At 42.6% G+C, this 17,608-nt stretch overlaps 1 protein-coding gene across 1 annotated transcript; it reads left to right on the top strand.

The window, feature by feature from the left end:
• Nucleotides 1-1,202: 1,202 nt before the first annotated feature.
• On the top strand, nt 1,203-6,032 carry dusp6 (dual specificity phosphatase 6). The gene is made up of 3 exons (XM_023276608.3): nt 1,203-2,211; nt 2,570-3,004; nt 4,326-6,032. Exons 1-3 carry the CDS (start codon nt 1,809-1,811, stop codon nt 4,637-4,639), a joined length of 1,152 nt encoding a protein of 383 aa, XP_023132376.1. The 5' UTR covers nt 1,203-1,808; the 3' UTR covers nt 4,640-6,032.
• Nucleotides 6,033-17,608: the final 11,576 nt, after the last annotated feature.

Raw genomic sequence — 17,608 nt, 5'->3', positions numbered from 1 at the left:
ATTTAAAAAAAAAAAAAAAAGGTGTAGGAACACTTGAAAGTCAGTGCTGTACAGAAGGACACTGATTCATTTATTCTGATATTTTCGGTATATGAGTCTGGGGTTTATTGGCACATTGCCTTTTTTAAAAAAATAATTATTTAGCCTTATAATCTTATTGATAATTTTGTCTTTTTTTCTAAACGTGTTCTCTAATTGTCGTGCGTAAAAGCGCACAATGCGTAAACGAGCTTTGTTAGTAATCCATATCAGTATAGACTTATGGGAACACGTGAAGATCCAACTGAGAGACAGACTTTGCAACCAGAGAGTCTGGTGAAAACTGACGTTATCTCTCAGCAAAGGACTGATCTCTCACCAGCTGTTGTTCGGCTGACCTGCTTGGATGGACTCAGTAGACGAGTTTCTCTATCAGACGTGCATTTGCAGATCAAGGACGGAAAGTTATCTCACTAAGACCGCATGTGAGGCTTTTACAAAATTATTTATTTATATATATATATATATATATATATATATATATATATATATATATATATATATATATATATATATATATATATATATATATATATATATATATATATATATATATACATATATATATATATCAAATAAAAATCTTCCCTTATGTGTTGTCCCCAGGGAGAAATCAGCCTATGTAGCCTGCAACATGGTGCTATTATTTTTATACTGATAATTACAGTAAATATTTAGACTATTCCTTTCGAAAGGTTATTTTAATTGGTCATAAAGCCTTCTAATGTGGTGTGTAATGCAGCTACAGCTGGCTCTGTGACGCACCAAAGCGCCCCAATAAGGTCTAAATTTTAACTTATTAAAGTTCAGACATACTGAAAAATATAAAGCGCTTTATTACAGGCCTGTGTTATTACAGTCTAATCATCAGAGCTCTCTTATTTGATACTCTCGTCTCTCTCAGTCTGAGTTAGGGCCACCCTCCCTTCCTACCTCCCTCCCTCCCTCTCTTCCTTCCTTCTCCCTGCAGTTCTTATGTTTGTTTGCACTCACTTGATCCGGAGCGGAAATTCCTCTCCGTTTTTGTGAATGACAAACTCATTAACAATTCATCAACACGGGCCGCTCCATCCGGCCCCCGTTTCCAAGGCGACCGCCTCTGGGGCTCCTCTGATTGGCCGGCCGACATAACGTATCCAATGAAACGCCTCCTGTTTGTAGCCATTCAGCAGCCTGGCGCCGCAAAGAGCGCATGAAGAGCCAGAGCCTGCAGAGCGTCGATTCACAGCGCAGACTGAAGGGGGGACAGGCTGCATCCGCAGGCAGACTCACGGACATAACCCGCATGATTCACATCCACAGAGCCTGCTCACCTTCCCACTGTCACCCTCTGGATCTCCGAAAAGGAAGATAGAGGCGGAGGAGCCGTTGCGCTTGGAGCCGTGGAGTTATATAAGGCCGGAGGAAGCATCAGCCTCGTCGCAGGGCCGGTGTGACTCATTGATAAATAAGTCGGGCTCTCTCCAACCAGATGCATGAATGAGCGCCAGTGTAGACAACCCGCAGTCGGGAAATTTGTGAAGGGGATCCGAGTTTTTTTTTGACCATTTGGGACTGAAGTGTACGGGGACATTTAAGGACATTTGGAATGAGATTTTGTCTGCCTGATTTTGCATTTTGAGTTTGTTTTTTTTAAACGACAGCTGTGTTGCTGAGGGCCCTCCGAGCAGCGGAGCGCACTGACAGAAATCCCAGACTGCTTTCAGTGCTTGCCGCTGCAGCAAAGAAGCTCCCCGCTTTCCTCAAACATTGTTGACTCCTGCTTATAAATGCTTGACAAGCTCAAGCCCGTCGTGCAGCTCGACTCGGTAATGGCGATCAGCAAGACGGTGGGCTGGCTCCGGGAGCAGCTGGAGACGCGCAGGGACGGCCTGCTGGTGATGGACTGCCGGGCCCAGGAGCTCTACGAGTCGTCGCACGTCGAGACCGCTATCAACGTGGCCATCCCGAGCCTGATGCTCCGCCGGCTCAAGAAGGGCAACCTGCCCATGCGGTCCCTGCTCTCCGACGGAGAGGACCGGGAGAAGTTCGTGCGGCGGTGCAAGACGGACACCATCGTGCTGTATGACGAGTATAGCCGGGAGTGGAACGAGAATGTGGACGGAGGCTCGGTGTTGGGTTTACTGCTGAGGAAGATGAAGGACGAGGGCTACAAGGCCTATTATCTGGAGGGTGAGTGCGGTTCATTCACATTTTCGGGCCGTTGCTGTTCATTCACGGCCGCACAGGTTTTGCGCAGAGGCTGAAGGAGGTGCTGATCATTTAATGTGGATTCTTATGTTATTAGCACCTCACACAGAAATGTAAAATATTAACATTAGTAATTAGGAGACATCTAAATGTTTGAAGCTAATTAAAAGATTCACGAATGCGTTTACTTTGCTCCTAATCAAAGCGCAGCAGCTCTTTTTGCAGCCATGTTCAGGAGAGAAATAATATTTTTGCAGCCCATTGAGCCTGCAAGTACAGATTATAATGCAAGACAAACGTTGCAGCTTTGTATTCACCGCTGCTGCGTTTTATTCTCCAGGCGGCTTCAGTAAATTCCAGGCAGAGTATCCAGCTCTGTGCGAAACCAACCTGGACGGCTCCTCCAACAGCAGCTCTCCCACCGCCCAGGTTCTGGGCCTGGGCGGGCTGCGGATCAGCTCCGACTCCTCGGACATCGAGTCGGACATTGACCGGGACCCGAGCAGCGCCACAGACTCGGACGGCAGCCCGCTGTCCAACCCGCAGCCCTCCTTCCCGGTGGAGATCCTGCCGCACCTCTATCTGGGCTGCGCCAAGGACTCCACCAACCTGGACGTTCTGGAGGAGTACGGCATCAAGTACATCCTCAACGTGACCCCCAACCTGCCCAACCTCTTCGAGAACGCGGGAGAGTTCAAGTACAAGCAGATCCCCATCTCGGATCACTGGAGCCAGAATCTGTCTCAGTTCTTCCCCGAGGCCATCAGCTTCATTGGTAAGTAATCCTGCAGAGCTAGAAACACGCTGCAGCTTTGCTTGCTGCAAACTATGAACCCCTGCATCTGGCATGTTCGGTTGGTTGCATGCCCATTTAAGTCTGGAATTATTTTACTTATTGACTGAAGTGCAAATTTAAACTTGAACACTTACTTTTGAGTAGTTTGCTTGACAGAAAATGGTGGCATTTTCTCAGGCCACCAGTCCACATCTACCAGTTTACACTGACACAAAATAGAGAAAAGCAGCAAATCTTCACATCTCCTTTCCACTCAATAATTTGGTTTATTATCTAATCATGTATACACCATCCTGACTCCTCACTCGAAGACCTTACGTGATTGTTTTGAATATATGCAGGCAAAGTGTAGGGGCAGAACCAGATAGACGAGGGGCATAATCTTATTAATGTGATATATCTTATCACTGCCAGGAAGTTCTTAGGTTCTTATTGTGCAATTGAGATTACATGAAGTGTCCCTGGCTGTGGTCTTATCAGTCAATCAGGCAGGGACACAGAACGGGCAGATTAAGGCCATTGTGTTGAAGCACAGGAACACAAGTCTGCCTCTAATGGCGCACAGGCTAAAATGCACTGTGTACAAATGATTTGACTTCAATGGAAGACATCTCTTGTCCCAGGGCTTGTGTAATTGCAGCACTAAGGGCGACGTTGAAACAGGAGAATGGGGAGAGTGAGCCGGGGGGGGGGGGGGGGGGGGGGCTGTAATTTGAGTGCAACAGGAAGGAAGTGGCATTGAAAGTAATCTAGGACATGGCATTGACCCCCTCCTCTTCCTCCCTCCACATTACAAAAGGAGCCATTTACAGGCCCTGTTGACATCCTGTTTGCCTTGACAGGGTGCCCTCATGACTCCTACGTTTACACGCCCAAATGGCACCATTGTCAGAGTAACTCCGGGGAGCGGAAGAATGGTTTAATAGACCGTAATAGTCAATTTCCCAGCGGGCTACTCTAGGCCAAAACAACGAAAGAATGTTGACTCTGTTTATGTGCAACACTGTCGCAACCACCTGTTTGTTGACTGACACGACTGAGAGATAGTCAGGATAAGAACTTAAACTGGACCTGCCTCAACACACACATTAAATTGTCCATTAGTTACTGCAGAACAAAAAAAATACAAGGACTGTAAACTTTGACATGTGAGGAATTGATCTTTTTCTCTATTTAATGTCTATGTTGAATAAACATCAATAGGTCAAACTAAACAAGCAATTTAAAGGCAACTGACTGAAGTTTTTGTGTCCTTCTAGAAGAGGTGAATGACATTTCCACCCTTTTTTCTTTCTGCCAGATGAAGCTCGAGGCCAGAAGTGTGGTGTCCTGGTCCACTGCCTGGCTGGCATCAGCCGCTCTGTCACGGTGACGGTGGCCTACCTGATGCAGAAACTCAACCTGTCCATGAACGATGCGTACGATATCGTCAAGATGAAAAAGTCCAACATCTCGCCCAACTTCAACTTCATGGGCCAGCTCCTGGACTTTGAGCGCACACTTGGCCTGAAGAGCCCGTGCGACAACCGCATGGCGCCGCCGAGCCAGCAGCTCTACTTCACCACCCCGACAAACCACAACGTCTTCCAGTTGGACCCTCTGGAGTCCACGTGAGATCCGCTGTCACCATCCCTCTCCTTGCCGGAGGTTTCATGGGCCTCCCGTTGGAAAAGCTGCAAAAAGTTTCTCTTTTTTCCGTCGTCTGCTGTGCAACGTTATTGATACAGCTGGTTTGAGGCGACAGCTGCTGAGCGTGGTTACTGGAGGGCCAAGGCTGTCTGGCCAAGACGCAGCTGCTGTTGACTAAACGAGGAGAGACGGTGAGAGAGACAGACAGGAAAGAGAGTCATTTAAAGAGTGCAGATACTTTCTACAATCATATTTCGCTGTTGGTCTCCTGAGTATTTTCTCTGTTTTTGTCATTGTGTCTGACGAAGGTAACTTATTGGACAGCTGTATGTTATGCTTCAAAGTTCCTCGGCTGGTGTGCCAAAGAGACATGATTGTTCAAACTGGACAGCAAATGAAGCCCTTTTGTATGTTTGTTTTGGGGTCTAACACTGTTACCCCAAGACTTCAGGGTGCATAGTCTCCTTCATCTTCTGTGAAGACTTGCCTGCGTGGGGTTGAAGCACCCCGGCTTTAGAAGGCACACTATATACTGGACTCGATTTTACATTTGTGGAGTCTTTTCAAACATTTATACATTGTGTATATATCTTAATATAAAATACAGTAAAAGCCTTGCTCTAGTATATACCCTTTGGAACAAGTGGGTACTGAAGATTCTCTTTGTTTCATATTCTACTTTTATGTAAGCAAACAAGCTGCATATTGATCAGTATGTTTAAGTTGATTATGCCAAAAATCAAGTAGGCTTTCCAAGAAATGTGCAAAAATGTATACATGTGTAATATATTCAAATCGCTTTATGTGTGAATTCAGCCGACCGGCCTTGTTTTTGCACCCACCCTCTCAAAATCAAAGTCACCTTGGTTGTTTGCCTTACTTTTGCGTTCAGAAGGTTTGTATTGTGCATTAGCCTTCAGAGAAATTCATGTTTTTTTTTTTACAGCATCCCAGAGATTTTTATTTTCTCACAAATAGCCAACCAAACCCTGAGCAATTTTCTTAGCAGTTATTAATTTGGCATCATGCTAAAGATAACTTAAGCGATCTGAATGGCCAACTTTGTGTTGTCTGGATCTCTGAAGGTTAATGTGAGTAATTCTGATCTGTGCACAAGGGTTACAACTCTGACATATGGACAAAGCAGGGAGCTTTGCTCACCTTGTCTCTTCAGGGAAAACTCTGTAAAATGCAGTTTTTATTTGTCAAGATGAGAGAAAATAGAATCCAGAGCTTTGGAGGGTTGTGTCGCCCCCTCCATAGAGAAAGCCTCTTTCCAGAGGAAGCCATCTTGGCGACCTCTGCCCACCCCTCCACACTCCTCTCTTACGAATGTAAAGAAAATATAAGTTATTAATAAATTGCTATTTTGTCTACACTTTCTGTTTCTTATGCCAGTTTTTCCATTCACACATGTCAGTGTTTTGTCTGCATCTACAGTAACATATTTATGTAAGCGTCTCTACATCTGCAGTATTGTTGAATGTTAACCAGCAGGCCGAGTCACGACAACTAAACCAGTCGCCATGAATCATGAGGCAGTTCACAGAGCTCTTGTTTTCCATTAACTACAACACTCGACACATCTCCCACTTTACTCTCCAGTTCAGAATTAGCATGTCCTGTCACATGATGCTTGTGTAACAAAGCATGGTGCGCACTGTTCTTTGCAAAAAGCTACTCCACGGGTGCAAAGTGAATCTAGTCACGCTGTAAACAGCCCAACTGGTTTTTCCAGGTGCTGGTCTACAGTCATGGCCTTGGGTTCATACAAACACTCCCTGCCTTACCTCCTGAAGGTGGGGCCTCCACATTCAGCCATGAAAGAAAGCAGAAAGTACCTAGATATAGTGTTATTTGATCGTAAGAGCAGCAGTATGTACATGCTAAGAACTGGAGGCTTGGGAGAAGCTGATCCTCATTGTGCAGGTGAAGGAGGAGGAGCTTTGTGTTCTCAAGCAAGCAGCAACTTGCTTCACAGTTTAGCAGAGATGTGCGTGCTCTGCATTCCCAACGCACGCTGATTAACACCAACAGCAGTGTGACTGTGTGACCAGAGTGTGTTAATTCTCTGGAGTGTGTGGAAAGGAGTGAGCCAAGTATCGACATGCGTACATCGAGGCTACAGACACATGCCTCTGATTTACCGACTCACATGTGGCTTTTTTGTCCACTATGGCCTTGGTAGCCTTGATTTGTGTAGCGTGTGTGTGCTTGCCAAGGAGCAAAGTCCTCAAACTGAGGAGAATGTGTGTGAGTCAACACAAACAACAGCCTCACTGGGATTAACTGCTCAGAGTTGCTCAAGGGTAATTGTCAGTTACAGTGAATATGTGGGTACCACAGAGCTTCAACATCTCGGGTGTCCAAAACTGAAGTGAACTAAGGTCTACAATACGTCACCTACAGCAAAAACAGACTTAAACAGGCTTAGTGGAACTATTTAAAATGTCTCTTAATGTGCGCATGAGAATACAGATAGTCTGAAATACCTGGAGAGAAAATACATAACATGTACTAGTGGTGGGGAGCTGAACTCAAACAAAATTGCCTTGTAAAATTCAAAGAAAATAAATAGATGACATTAATTATCAGTAATATGTGATGCATACAGAATTGCTGGATAGAATACATTGAAAAGGGTCTCTTCCTTTTTCATACCAATGTCTTTTTTTAGGTTTGGACTGGAAATACGATCTGGCGTGCAGCTGAACAAAGTGAGTGAATCATTGGCTATCTAACAAAGGGCTAAACCTGCACACTCATGTCCTGACGCAAATGATTTATAAAAAGATTCTTAGATTTCAGGAGGTGCCAGCTCTCTTTCCTTTGCCCACTTTTCTATTCAGGTGATATTTTCCCTTTGCTGGCTAGTCATTCATAGTCATCCTTAATGATCTTAAAGGACCTTGAGATAACATACGTTATAATTCCGTTCTATAGAAATAAAAATGATTTGACTTAAAACAATTTGTGTGTCTAATGGCAAAAAAACAAAACAAAAACAAAAAACAAAAGAAAAGCTGAAAACAACAGTAGTGGCCTGTTTATATACACTGTACTATGTATCTACTCTTTTGCAGTACACATTTGTAGACATTGTGTGTATTCGTGCCAAAAATACTGCAGGCCAATCTCTCTGGGATGTTACACTGATAATTAGTAGCATCACCATTCATTCATTTTCCCCCTTTTCCTTTAAATAGTTTTTAGGGTCATGGGGTTTGCTGGATGCGCTGAATGGAAGCAAAAGTCCCCAGTTTATCACATGATTAATACAGATACACTGTACAGGCAGTGAATGATAACATCCCTAACTATGGCTAATCTAATCCTGTACTCTTTAAATTGTCAAATGAAGGTCATGGGAACACTGAATGAACATGTCTGCTGCACATCAAAAGACCCTGGCGGGGCATTAAACTTGGATTTTTATAGTTGTTATCACTGACCCAAGCATTTAATACGATCAGCAAATCTGACCAGTTATGAAAATCATCCACTGGAGACCATGAATGCCTGGACCAAAGCCAATGCAGAATTGATTTAAAGGTACATTCTTTCTAATGGCCAGCAGGAGTAGAGTCCTCTAGTTGCAAAAAGAAGTCTATGAGAAACTGGCCCAACTTTTCACTTGATCTACCTCCTCAGTAAGCATTTACCTAGTAAGTTTATGGTCTCAATCACTACTTTTAAGACTTCTTGAACATAGCATGATGTTTATTTAGTAAATTACAGTTCCAGTTTCTTACAGTGAAACCAATGATAAAGGAAGCTATGTCTTAGGTTGGGGGGCTACGTGGTGATAGGTCCCTATCATATCAGCATCAGTAGTGTCCTCAAGTTCTCAGATGTCAGATCCACCACTCACAAGTTATGTCCTGTTAAAAAGACTGAGATGGCCAAATGCTGAACTTGAGGCGTCACAGCAGTCAACCACAAACTAACAGTTGACATCACAGTGACAACATACATCTTTTGTTCACAGTCTCTGGGTTAAAGTTGGACTGTCATCTTTGCATATAACTGTGAAAAGATCCATGAAATATATTACCAAGATAATACAATCAAAATAAAATGCTCCAGTGAAAAACTCTCTACTACAAGTAAAATTCCTGTAATTCAAATACATAAGTATTATCAGCAAAATGTACATTAAGTATCACAAGTAAAGGTTCCCACTGTGGCCTCTTACATGCTGTTAAATTTTTATGTATTAGCTGACAATATTGCTTTACTACAACTAATATGTGGTGTAAGCAACACTGAAATATTGCTGCAGGACAGGATGAAAATATTTGTTATTACTCAACCACGGAACGGAGTTATATGACGATTAGCATCCATTTGTCTCTGTCCGTCTGTCTGTCTGTCTGTCTGTCTGTCTGTCTGTTAGCAACATTACTCAAAAACGGACTTGGATGAAATTTTCAGGGAAGGTCAGATATGATACAAGGACCAAGTGATGAAATTTTGGCAGTGATGCAGCTAATAGTCTGGACCCATGGATTTGTTAAAGATTTCTGTATCATTGCGAGATAGCGGCACAGCGTCACTGTAACTATGACAAAAAGTGAACGCTATGTCAGCTGACTACTACAAATTGACTGCTGTGGACTTATCGGGACTCAACCATTTTCAAATGATACAAGGAACCATTGATTAAATTGTGGTTGTGTTTCAGAGTCCCATCAATTCCCGCTTCCGGCTATATATTTAGGAGATGCAATTCGGTATGTGTACATAACTCACACATGCATAACACACGCCTGTGCTCAGCGCAAGGTCATTTTGTTTTTGGGTACATCTATATTAAATGGCTACTTTCTATGGTCCCGTGATTTCTGCCACAATTTTTGTTCAAAATTTCAGCCGTGGGAAATGATGAGCAGCCATGGCGGAGTACTGTGTTCTCTGAGTGTTTTTCCTGTAGCTTTATATGATGTTAAATAGTTCTTATTTTAGAAGCTGTTAGAAGCATTTTTGAGGATTGTACGTTTGCATCCCTCATAGTATGCTTTACATTCCTTCTGGTCCAGATGAACAGTTGGTGAATACACTTGTGTTTAAGAAACGCAGATGTTATAGTATATAAAAGTAGTCCACAGAAAATTCTCACTGTGATCTTTAGGGGGTTCTGTACTTAGGTGAAAAACACATATTCGACTTTCTTTTGGGGCTGCAGCAGTGTGAAGTTTAATAAGCAGTGTATTTACCTGCTTACTAAACTTCTGGTCTGATTAGAAGGATCACTGGCATCAAGGAATAATTTTTGATAATGCAACAAAGTTCTTATGTTCTGCACTTCCTCTAATAACCCTCAAATGCTATTATGAGGCCTCTAACAGACTGACAAAATGATTAATGATCATTTAAAAGTATCCATTCATCTGAACCAATGCAGGTAAAGACTAAATTATCAACGTGCCTGTCATCACACAAAGTATTTGTTAGGTAAAAGCACACCAGCAGCAGTGGAGCCCTCAGGGCTGTGGGATGATGAGTGTTCAGGAACACTGTGACAGATGTGGACTCTGTGGCTGCAGCAGGGATCAAAGCTGTAAACCTGCGGGTGAAGAGACAGGGCTCTCCAGCAGCTCAGATATCGTCCATCAAACCTGAAGCTAACCACAGCCGAGCCTGGGAAGCTTTTATTCTTAGAATGGGCTGCTGTGATGTCATGGCAGGACCGTGATTGACAGATAGGGCCAGGGGTATGTGTGGCATGCCGAGCACCCTGGGGGGCTCTCATGGCCGTTCTTCCTGTCTGCGGCTTGGCCTTTCGTGGCTTTAAAGTCAAGGATTAAAGGGCACAGGAAACTACCAGGGCTAATTTTAGACAGGCATGTAGATGGGTTTGGCAGACCCCATCAGCACCTTCATCACTATGGTATGACTGCTGTGACAGAGCAGGCCATACAGGGATTTGGGAACACATATGGTTGGGTCACAGTGAGGGCTGTCAGCCTGGTAGGTATGTGGACATGTGGTCGGATTAATGATAGGCCTGGAGTTAAATGTACAGTAGTGTGGGGAGGAAGCAGGATTTCACACTAGAAATAGCACTGCATTGGTGTGGATGTGCTGCTACAGGTACATGAGTCATGGTCATTAAGTCTAGTTTGTCAGGGGCAATGCTGAAACTCTGTTAACTGATTGAGTCTTTGATCCAATACACAGTTTTTACTTGGAAGCAGCCTTGTGTTGTTGTCTCCAAACCAGCTTCATGTCTGATTTTCATGTTAGAGATGAGCCAACTCCTCAAACTGAGAAATATTTATATTGACTGAACAGTTGTTGTTAAAGTTGTTTCAACTTAATAACTGAAATTCATTGATCTTGTTTTGTTATGTTCAAGTGAGTCACATTTTGAAAGCTCAGGAAACACTTTTCAACTGTTCAACAATTTAATTTCTTTTCCAATCTGATAACAAGCTAAAGCTAGACTGGTAGCGACTATGCCAATACAGATACTTTGTACAAAAGCTTAATGTGTTCAAATGTGTTCAGAAAAGAGATCTGAAAAGTTATCTTGTAATCTTGTCAGTGTTGCTGGCAACATCTACAAACACTACAAATACACCAAGCAAGCCAACTGATTAAGCTACACTGCAACGTATGCTAAATCTGTATGCAGCATCTCCCGGACTTGGGCAAAAGGCAAAAATTTACATCACTCTGACACTGGTGGATTCTTCCATACTTGCAGAGGAAATTAGTGTCAGCGTGGACATTCATACAATGACTACACTACAAGGGCAATAGTGCACATTTATGTGTGGAATACATAGATATGACCTACTGCACAGGTATGGAATGAAGTCTTTCAAGCAAACTCCAGCAGACGTAGCAGTTTGACAAGTGTATATCTATGGATGTCTGCAGCTGCTCATCTGCAAAGTAGTATAATTGAGGCTCAAAGGCCAATTTAGCATGAACCATGTGGGCTTTCAGAGCAGACAGTGTGCACCATTTCTGTGCTGCGCACAGAAATAAACACCAGCTCCTATGGATGTTTCTGAAAAGTTGGCTGTGACTTTACATTTTTCACAGGAGATAGCAGCTAGTCACAGGTTGGACTGTTGCACTGTGTCAAAACACTTTAAAAGTCTACCAGGAACTACTTGAATGACAGCTTTTTAAACGATGAATTATTAAGGTCTAAGACCTTTTACAGTCTGTCCTTTAGACAAGCTTTGATTTTTTACATTATTTGTTTTCCTGGCACATGCACTTACAGCAGCACAGTCCATGTGGTTGCAAAGTCTGGCTGCGTGTGGACGTCCGCAGAGTCTTGGATAGGTGGCAAAATTTACATCACACATCCTCTCGCAGGAACACAGAGCGCATGAATTGTCCCTAACCCATGTTTAAGGGCCATTAAAATACACAGTTTATTGGCAATGAAACAGCATTTTCAGCATCATAGGCTTTGAAAATAATAATACAACTGAGAAATATTTTATTAAACTGATGTGAGTCGATCACCTCACATCACTTTAGCAAAATGTCAGGGATCTCACTCATAATTGAACTGAGAAGTTGCAGTCATGATCTCTATATAGCTATCTATTGTGGCCTTTATTTATTTCATTACTTGCTTGATGTACACTATCATTCAAAACTTTGGGGTCACTTTGAAATGTCCTTATTTTGAAAGAAAAGCATTTTTTTCAACGAAGGCAACATTAATCAGAAATACAGTCTAGACATTGTTAATGTGATAAATGACTATTCTAGCTGGAAACGGCTGATTTTCCAATCATCAGTTAGTCTTTCAACATGATTAGCTAACACAATGTTCTATTACAACACAGGAGTGATGGTTGCTGGAAATGAGCCTCTGTATCCCTATGTAGATATTCCATTAAAAATCAGCTGTTTTCAGCTAGAATTATCAATGTCTAGACTGTTTTTCTGATTCATTTAATGTTATCTTTATTGAAAAAAATGTCTTTTCTTTGAAAAATAAGGACATTTGATTGATTGATCAAAGGAGAACCTGCATTTTTAAGCTAAGCCAATTCAGTGGACAGTTTAGTGACTGTGTGCTGTCTATGTGAAATGATTAACAAGTGATGTTTTACTACTCTAAGTAACAAGACTGAGGCTGATAACATTGTGCTCCGTCATCAACATCAATTTAACTTTGACCTCTTTTGTCACCAGTAGGAGTTGTGGCAACACTGATAGAATGTTATCCCACCTACACGCATATTTTTTCACATACAGCCAATTGCAAGTGAGATCCAGATATAAGCGTGCTGAATGTTGGAATAATAACAGCCCAACTGCTATTTTGGCCGCAGAATAAGAATGTTCAGTTTTTGTAACAGATATGGCCCACGACTCCAGGTGCTTGCTAACAATGTCATGCTCCAGCTGGTGTGGCTAAGTTGCCAGCGCGTGGGGAGTTTTTATTCCAAAACAGCACAGGCCAAAATGCAACTTTTTAAAGTCTGAAATCAGCACCTGGACAAGTAAATTGTTGCCGGCACTGCTTGCACACCCAGACTATCAACTTCAATGCATCACGGCCCATGTTTATTTCTCCTAACCCGTGTTGTGAAGTAACATCGTGAAGTGCTGAAAATGTCACATCCATTGTATGATTGAATATGGACATAACATCCGGTTGTGGGCTCAGTATAGAGCGCCGCTGCCCCAGTTCCCACTGGCTTTTCGGCTGTGAAAATAAAGGCAAGAGGTTGCGGGGCTAAACTTGGCGCGCCTGCTAATCCTCTGCTAACGGTTGCTGTCCCTCTTACCCTCAAGCGACAGTGTGTTGACAGCAGCCTCCACTCCCTTCATCCCTCCCTTCTCCATCCATCCTTCCATCAGCTCCCACCTCCCTCCACCCCCACCCACCTGTCTCATGTCACATTGCTTCCCCCTCATTCACTCCAGCAATTTCCTGTTGCCCTCGTAGATCGAGTTACAAGTTCCAAAATTGCAAAGGCAGACACACACACACACACACACACACACACACACACACACACACACACACACACACACACACACACACACACACACACACACACACGCATGTACACACCACATGCAGGCTCTCTCTCAAAACACATAGACATAAATGGGCACAAACACTCACAGGCAAACAGACACAGACTCTCCTGCATGCAAACTATTCTATCATTTCCACTGCCCCGCCAATCCTCACAGTCTCCTCGCTTACACCATAACACTTTCCAGCTCTCATTTTCTCTCTGCATGTCTCTCTCCCTGTCTCTCTCTCCTTCCGTCTCACTCTCTCCCTCCCTTTCTCTCTCTCTGACCAGATTATTAATCCCGCTCAGGGAACAGGCTGTGACAAAACCTTGTCGGAAGCAACAGATGGACCAGCTCACAAAAAACCCCAACACAAACCCCCGAACACTTCCTGTCCAGCAGATTTGCACTCATGCAGATCGTGCTCTCACACCTCTATGATGAGTAGTTATAATAACAAGGCCTCAGACGGTGATTCAAAAATGTGAGAGGAGGTAGGTTATGTGTTGTAAACTACCTCTTCCGGCTAAAAATCGGCACATTTTTTTTGTTTTGACTGTGCTAGAGGAGTGAGACCTGGTGCAGTTTGGAATCATGTGTTGAGGTATCTGTATGTTTGCATGACTAGTGAAGGATATAAACTGTACATGGGAGGGGTGTGGTGGTGAGTTTATGTTTAAGCTGTGTGTATGTCGAGAAAGTTTCAAAAGTCTGTGATCTGGCAGGTGGTAAATATTCTTCTAATTGGGCAGCAGGCAGTCTTCTAATTAAAAACCATATTAGAGCTTCTTTTCACAGCTGAGAGCACTGCGTGTGTGTGTGTTTGTGTGTGTGTGTGTGTGTGTGTGTGTGTGTGTGTGTGTGTGTGTCTGTGTGTTTTAGAAAGCTGCATCCGTTTCTCGGCTATGAATTCATGCGTTTATCAGGAGTTGTGTTACATCTGGTAAGAGTTTACATAAGGCCATCCCCTTCATCCACATGTATCAGTGTTAGTGATTGATCAACAACTTCAATCCAATGAGTAAGTACATTAAAGTGCAGTACCACTGAGAGTCACTAGGGGCTGACGGCATCAAATTTCTATTCAAAAGTGCAAACTTCTCTCACAAAATGATAAGACAAAAAAATTGTTACACAAGTCATTATGATTTCATTGACTAAACTCACTCCATCTGATCAGTGTGCTGGTGGTCATTTTGAACAGAACTCCATCATTAAGTAGATATTTGGCTTGACTGACATGCCAGGTCTGAAGTGAATGACGTACCATTTGTTCAAGGCAGACCAAGAGGGTGATTCACTGGTAAACTTGAATTGTTTTGATTCAGCTGTTATATAAAGGTGGTTATTTTGGCAGCACATGTCAGTGGGATAGGCCATACACTTTCTATTTTCCATTTTCCACAGACAGGAGGAGTAGCACCGTGGTCAGCACTGTCACGCCTGGACCTTTCTGTTTGGAGTTTGCATGTGCAGTGGGTTTTTCTTCCAGGAGCTCTGTCTTTGTTCTACAGGCCAAAGACAGGTGGTTGTTGTATTTTATTTTTATTTTTGACTATTGAATATTCTTAATGGTGTTCAATCTTATTGGATTTATACCATTTCAGTGTTAGATGGAATATGTACCACACAACCTGCCCATTAGTGAACATACCCATGTGCACCCATGAGGTTTCAATGTATCTCCCTGTGTTCTACCTCTCTTCCCTTTTTAGGAGATCCTGGCTTCATTCTTTAGGCTATAATGCCATATTTGTATAGTATAGTCTGTGAGCTCCATGCAGAACCTAATGTTGGAGGACGGTGAAAAAACGTATTCCTTCTTTATTAAACTGGCGGCAGACAACTTTTTAAGCCCGGGCCTTCTCATCCCTGCTGTCTCAAAGACCTGACTGCTTTACTAACAACACAATAATGGACACAAAATGAAACAAGAAAAGCACTCAGAGAACGCAGTACTCCACCCAGGCTGTTCATTCCCCCATATGGCATTGTCAGAAATACAGCATTTTTTTTTTTGGAAATGCAGCATTTGTTTATTAGTTATTGATGATCTAAAATCACGGCAACATAGAATGTGGCCGTTTAATATAGATGTACGCAAAAACAAAATGACCTTGCGCTGAGCACAGCCATGTGTTATGCATGTGTATGTTATGCACAGCTACCGAATCGCATGACCTAAATATGTAGTGGGCGGCGGGAATTGATGGGACTTGGAAACAACCCCACAATTTAATCAAATGTTCCTGCATCATTTCCGACGGATAAGTCCCAATAAGTCTGCAGTGGTGGATTTGTAGTAGGATTGCAATCATGTGATTGTCAGCAGGCAGCTGACGTCGCTTTCATTTGTTGTCAGAGTTACAGTGACGCTGTGTCGCTATCTCGCAGTGATACAGAAATCTTTTAGAAATCCATGAATCCAGACCATAAGTCACATCACTGCCAAAATCTAATCAATTGGTCCTTGTGTCTTTTCTGACCTTCCCTGAAAATTTCATCCAAATCCATTAGTCCGTTTTTGAGTAATGTTGCTAACAAACAGACAGACAGACAAACCAACGCCGATCGTCACATAACTCCGCCACATTGCTTGGCGGAGAAAAAAAGCACCTAGAAAATTATCAAGAATGAAGCTCCTAGCTAATTTTCTGGCTGCTTGCATTAATGTTAGCAACATGGGTACGTCTAACAGCCTGTCGACTGTTCAGAGAAAGAAACTACCAATTTGAGTACCAATTTCAAACACAAAAACCAACCTCAGTATCTGATGAAGGCAGAGTAAAGCACTCATTTCTAATAATAAGTCAGCAGGTTTTGTGTCTTACTGATCTAGTAGAAATTATGCCCACTGAATGTTGGTTTTGAATCCACTCATCTCTCTATTGACTGAATGCCAGTCCAAGGTTGGCTCTTGTTTCCTTTGGTTTCTATCACTCTCCCTCGATGCCCTCCTTGCCTCATTCAACAATGGGGCTATTTTTCCTGTGCCAAGTAGAGTTTTCACAGTTACTCCAGTTGTCCTTAAACTGTAAATTGAGCCTTCATTTTCCTGGGAGATTTCTAGCTCAGTGGCAGACAGACTTGCATTCAAACATGGTCTATGGTATCATTATGCTATAGCTAATATGGGTTCTATAAAGCGTCTTGAGACAATCTGAATTGCAAATGGCACTATATAAATAAAATGGAACTGAATTGAATTGAATTACAATGTGCAATCAGAATTTTCTTAAAAAGTAAGTAGAAAGTAAGTAAGTTAAAGCAAAAAAAAGTCTGTTGTAACTTTAAAATGCCTAATTTGTGCAAAATGCTAATGACAGATTCTCATGAAAAACCTGATTTTTTTCCAAAAAGTGCTTTAGTGAACCTAGTGACAGAGCACTTATACAAAATGACTACATATATTTCCTTGTTTTAAAAGCAGAATCTTATCTTCATAAAAGTGGAAAATAAAACAGATGGCTAAATAAAAATGACCTGGATTACCTCTGGCTCCATACCCTGTCATGCCTCACCTCTCCACCCTTCTTGAGTTTCCCGCTCATGTGGGTCATCGGATATCTCCAACAGCCTGTTTCACCTGCTCTGTATTTGCCAATCAATTGTCACAGTTCATAAGACCTCAGGTGACACTATGCCAGGTCACCTGTGTTACCTCAGCCTTTCAGTCTATCCTGCATTCTTGTAAACAGGCAAACAGATGTTGACTGACACCTGTTTACCTGTTGGCAGCTCATGTATGACACACAGCATGTATATTTCTTCCTCATTTTAGATTTGTTTTTCTTTATCAGGTTAATGTGACTACTTGCCTGGTAGGTGTGTTTGTGGTTTGTGGCCACAGTTGTAACCCAACTGAACCAGCATTTTGTCAAACTAATGCCATTAAAGGTATGCTGAATTAGCTATGAGCAGCTGTGTTTGTGGATATACAGACAA

The sequence above is a fragment of the Amphiprion ocellaris genome, chromosome 3 (genome assembly GCF_022539595.1).
Source record: "Amphiprion ocellaris isolate individual 3 ecotype Okinawa chromosome 3, ASM2253959v1, whole genome shotgun sequence".
Taxonomy (NCBI): Eukaryota; Metazoa; Chordata; class Actinopteri; family Pomacentridae; genus Amphiprion; species Amphiprion ocellaris.
Note: the sequence above shows the minus strand (reverse complement) of the source record. Positions and strands in the feature narration are given on the sequence as shown.

What these genes read in the sequence shown, in the direction of transcription:
- dusp6 (XM_023276608.3), top strand. Translation starts at nt 1,809, where the DNA reads ATGCTTGACAAGCTCAAGCCCGTCGTGCAGCTCGACTCGGTAATGGCG. An exon ending in CAAGGCCTATTATCTGGAGG is followed by an intron (nt 2,212 to 2,569) that starts GTGAGTGCGGTT and finishes TTTATTCTCCAG; the next exon opens with GCGGCTTCAGTAAATTCCAG. An exon ending in CGAGGCCATCAGCTTCATTG is followed by an intron (nt 3,005 to 4,325) that starts GTAAGTAATCCT and finishes TCTTTCTGCCAG; the next exon opens with ATGAAGCTCGAGGCCAGAAG.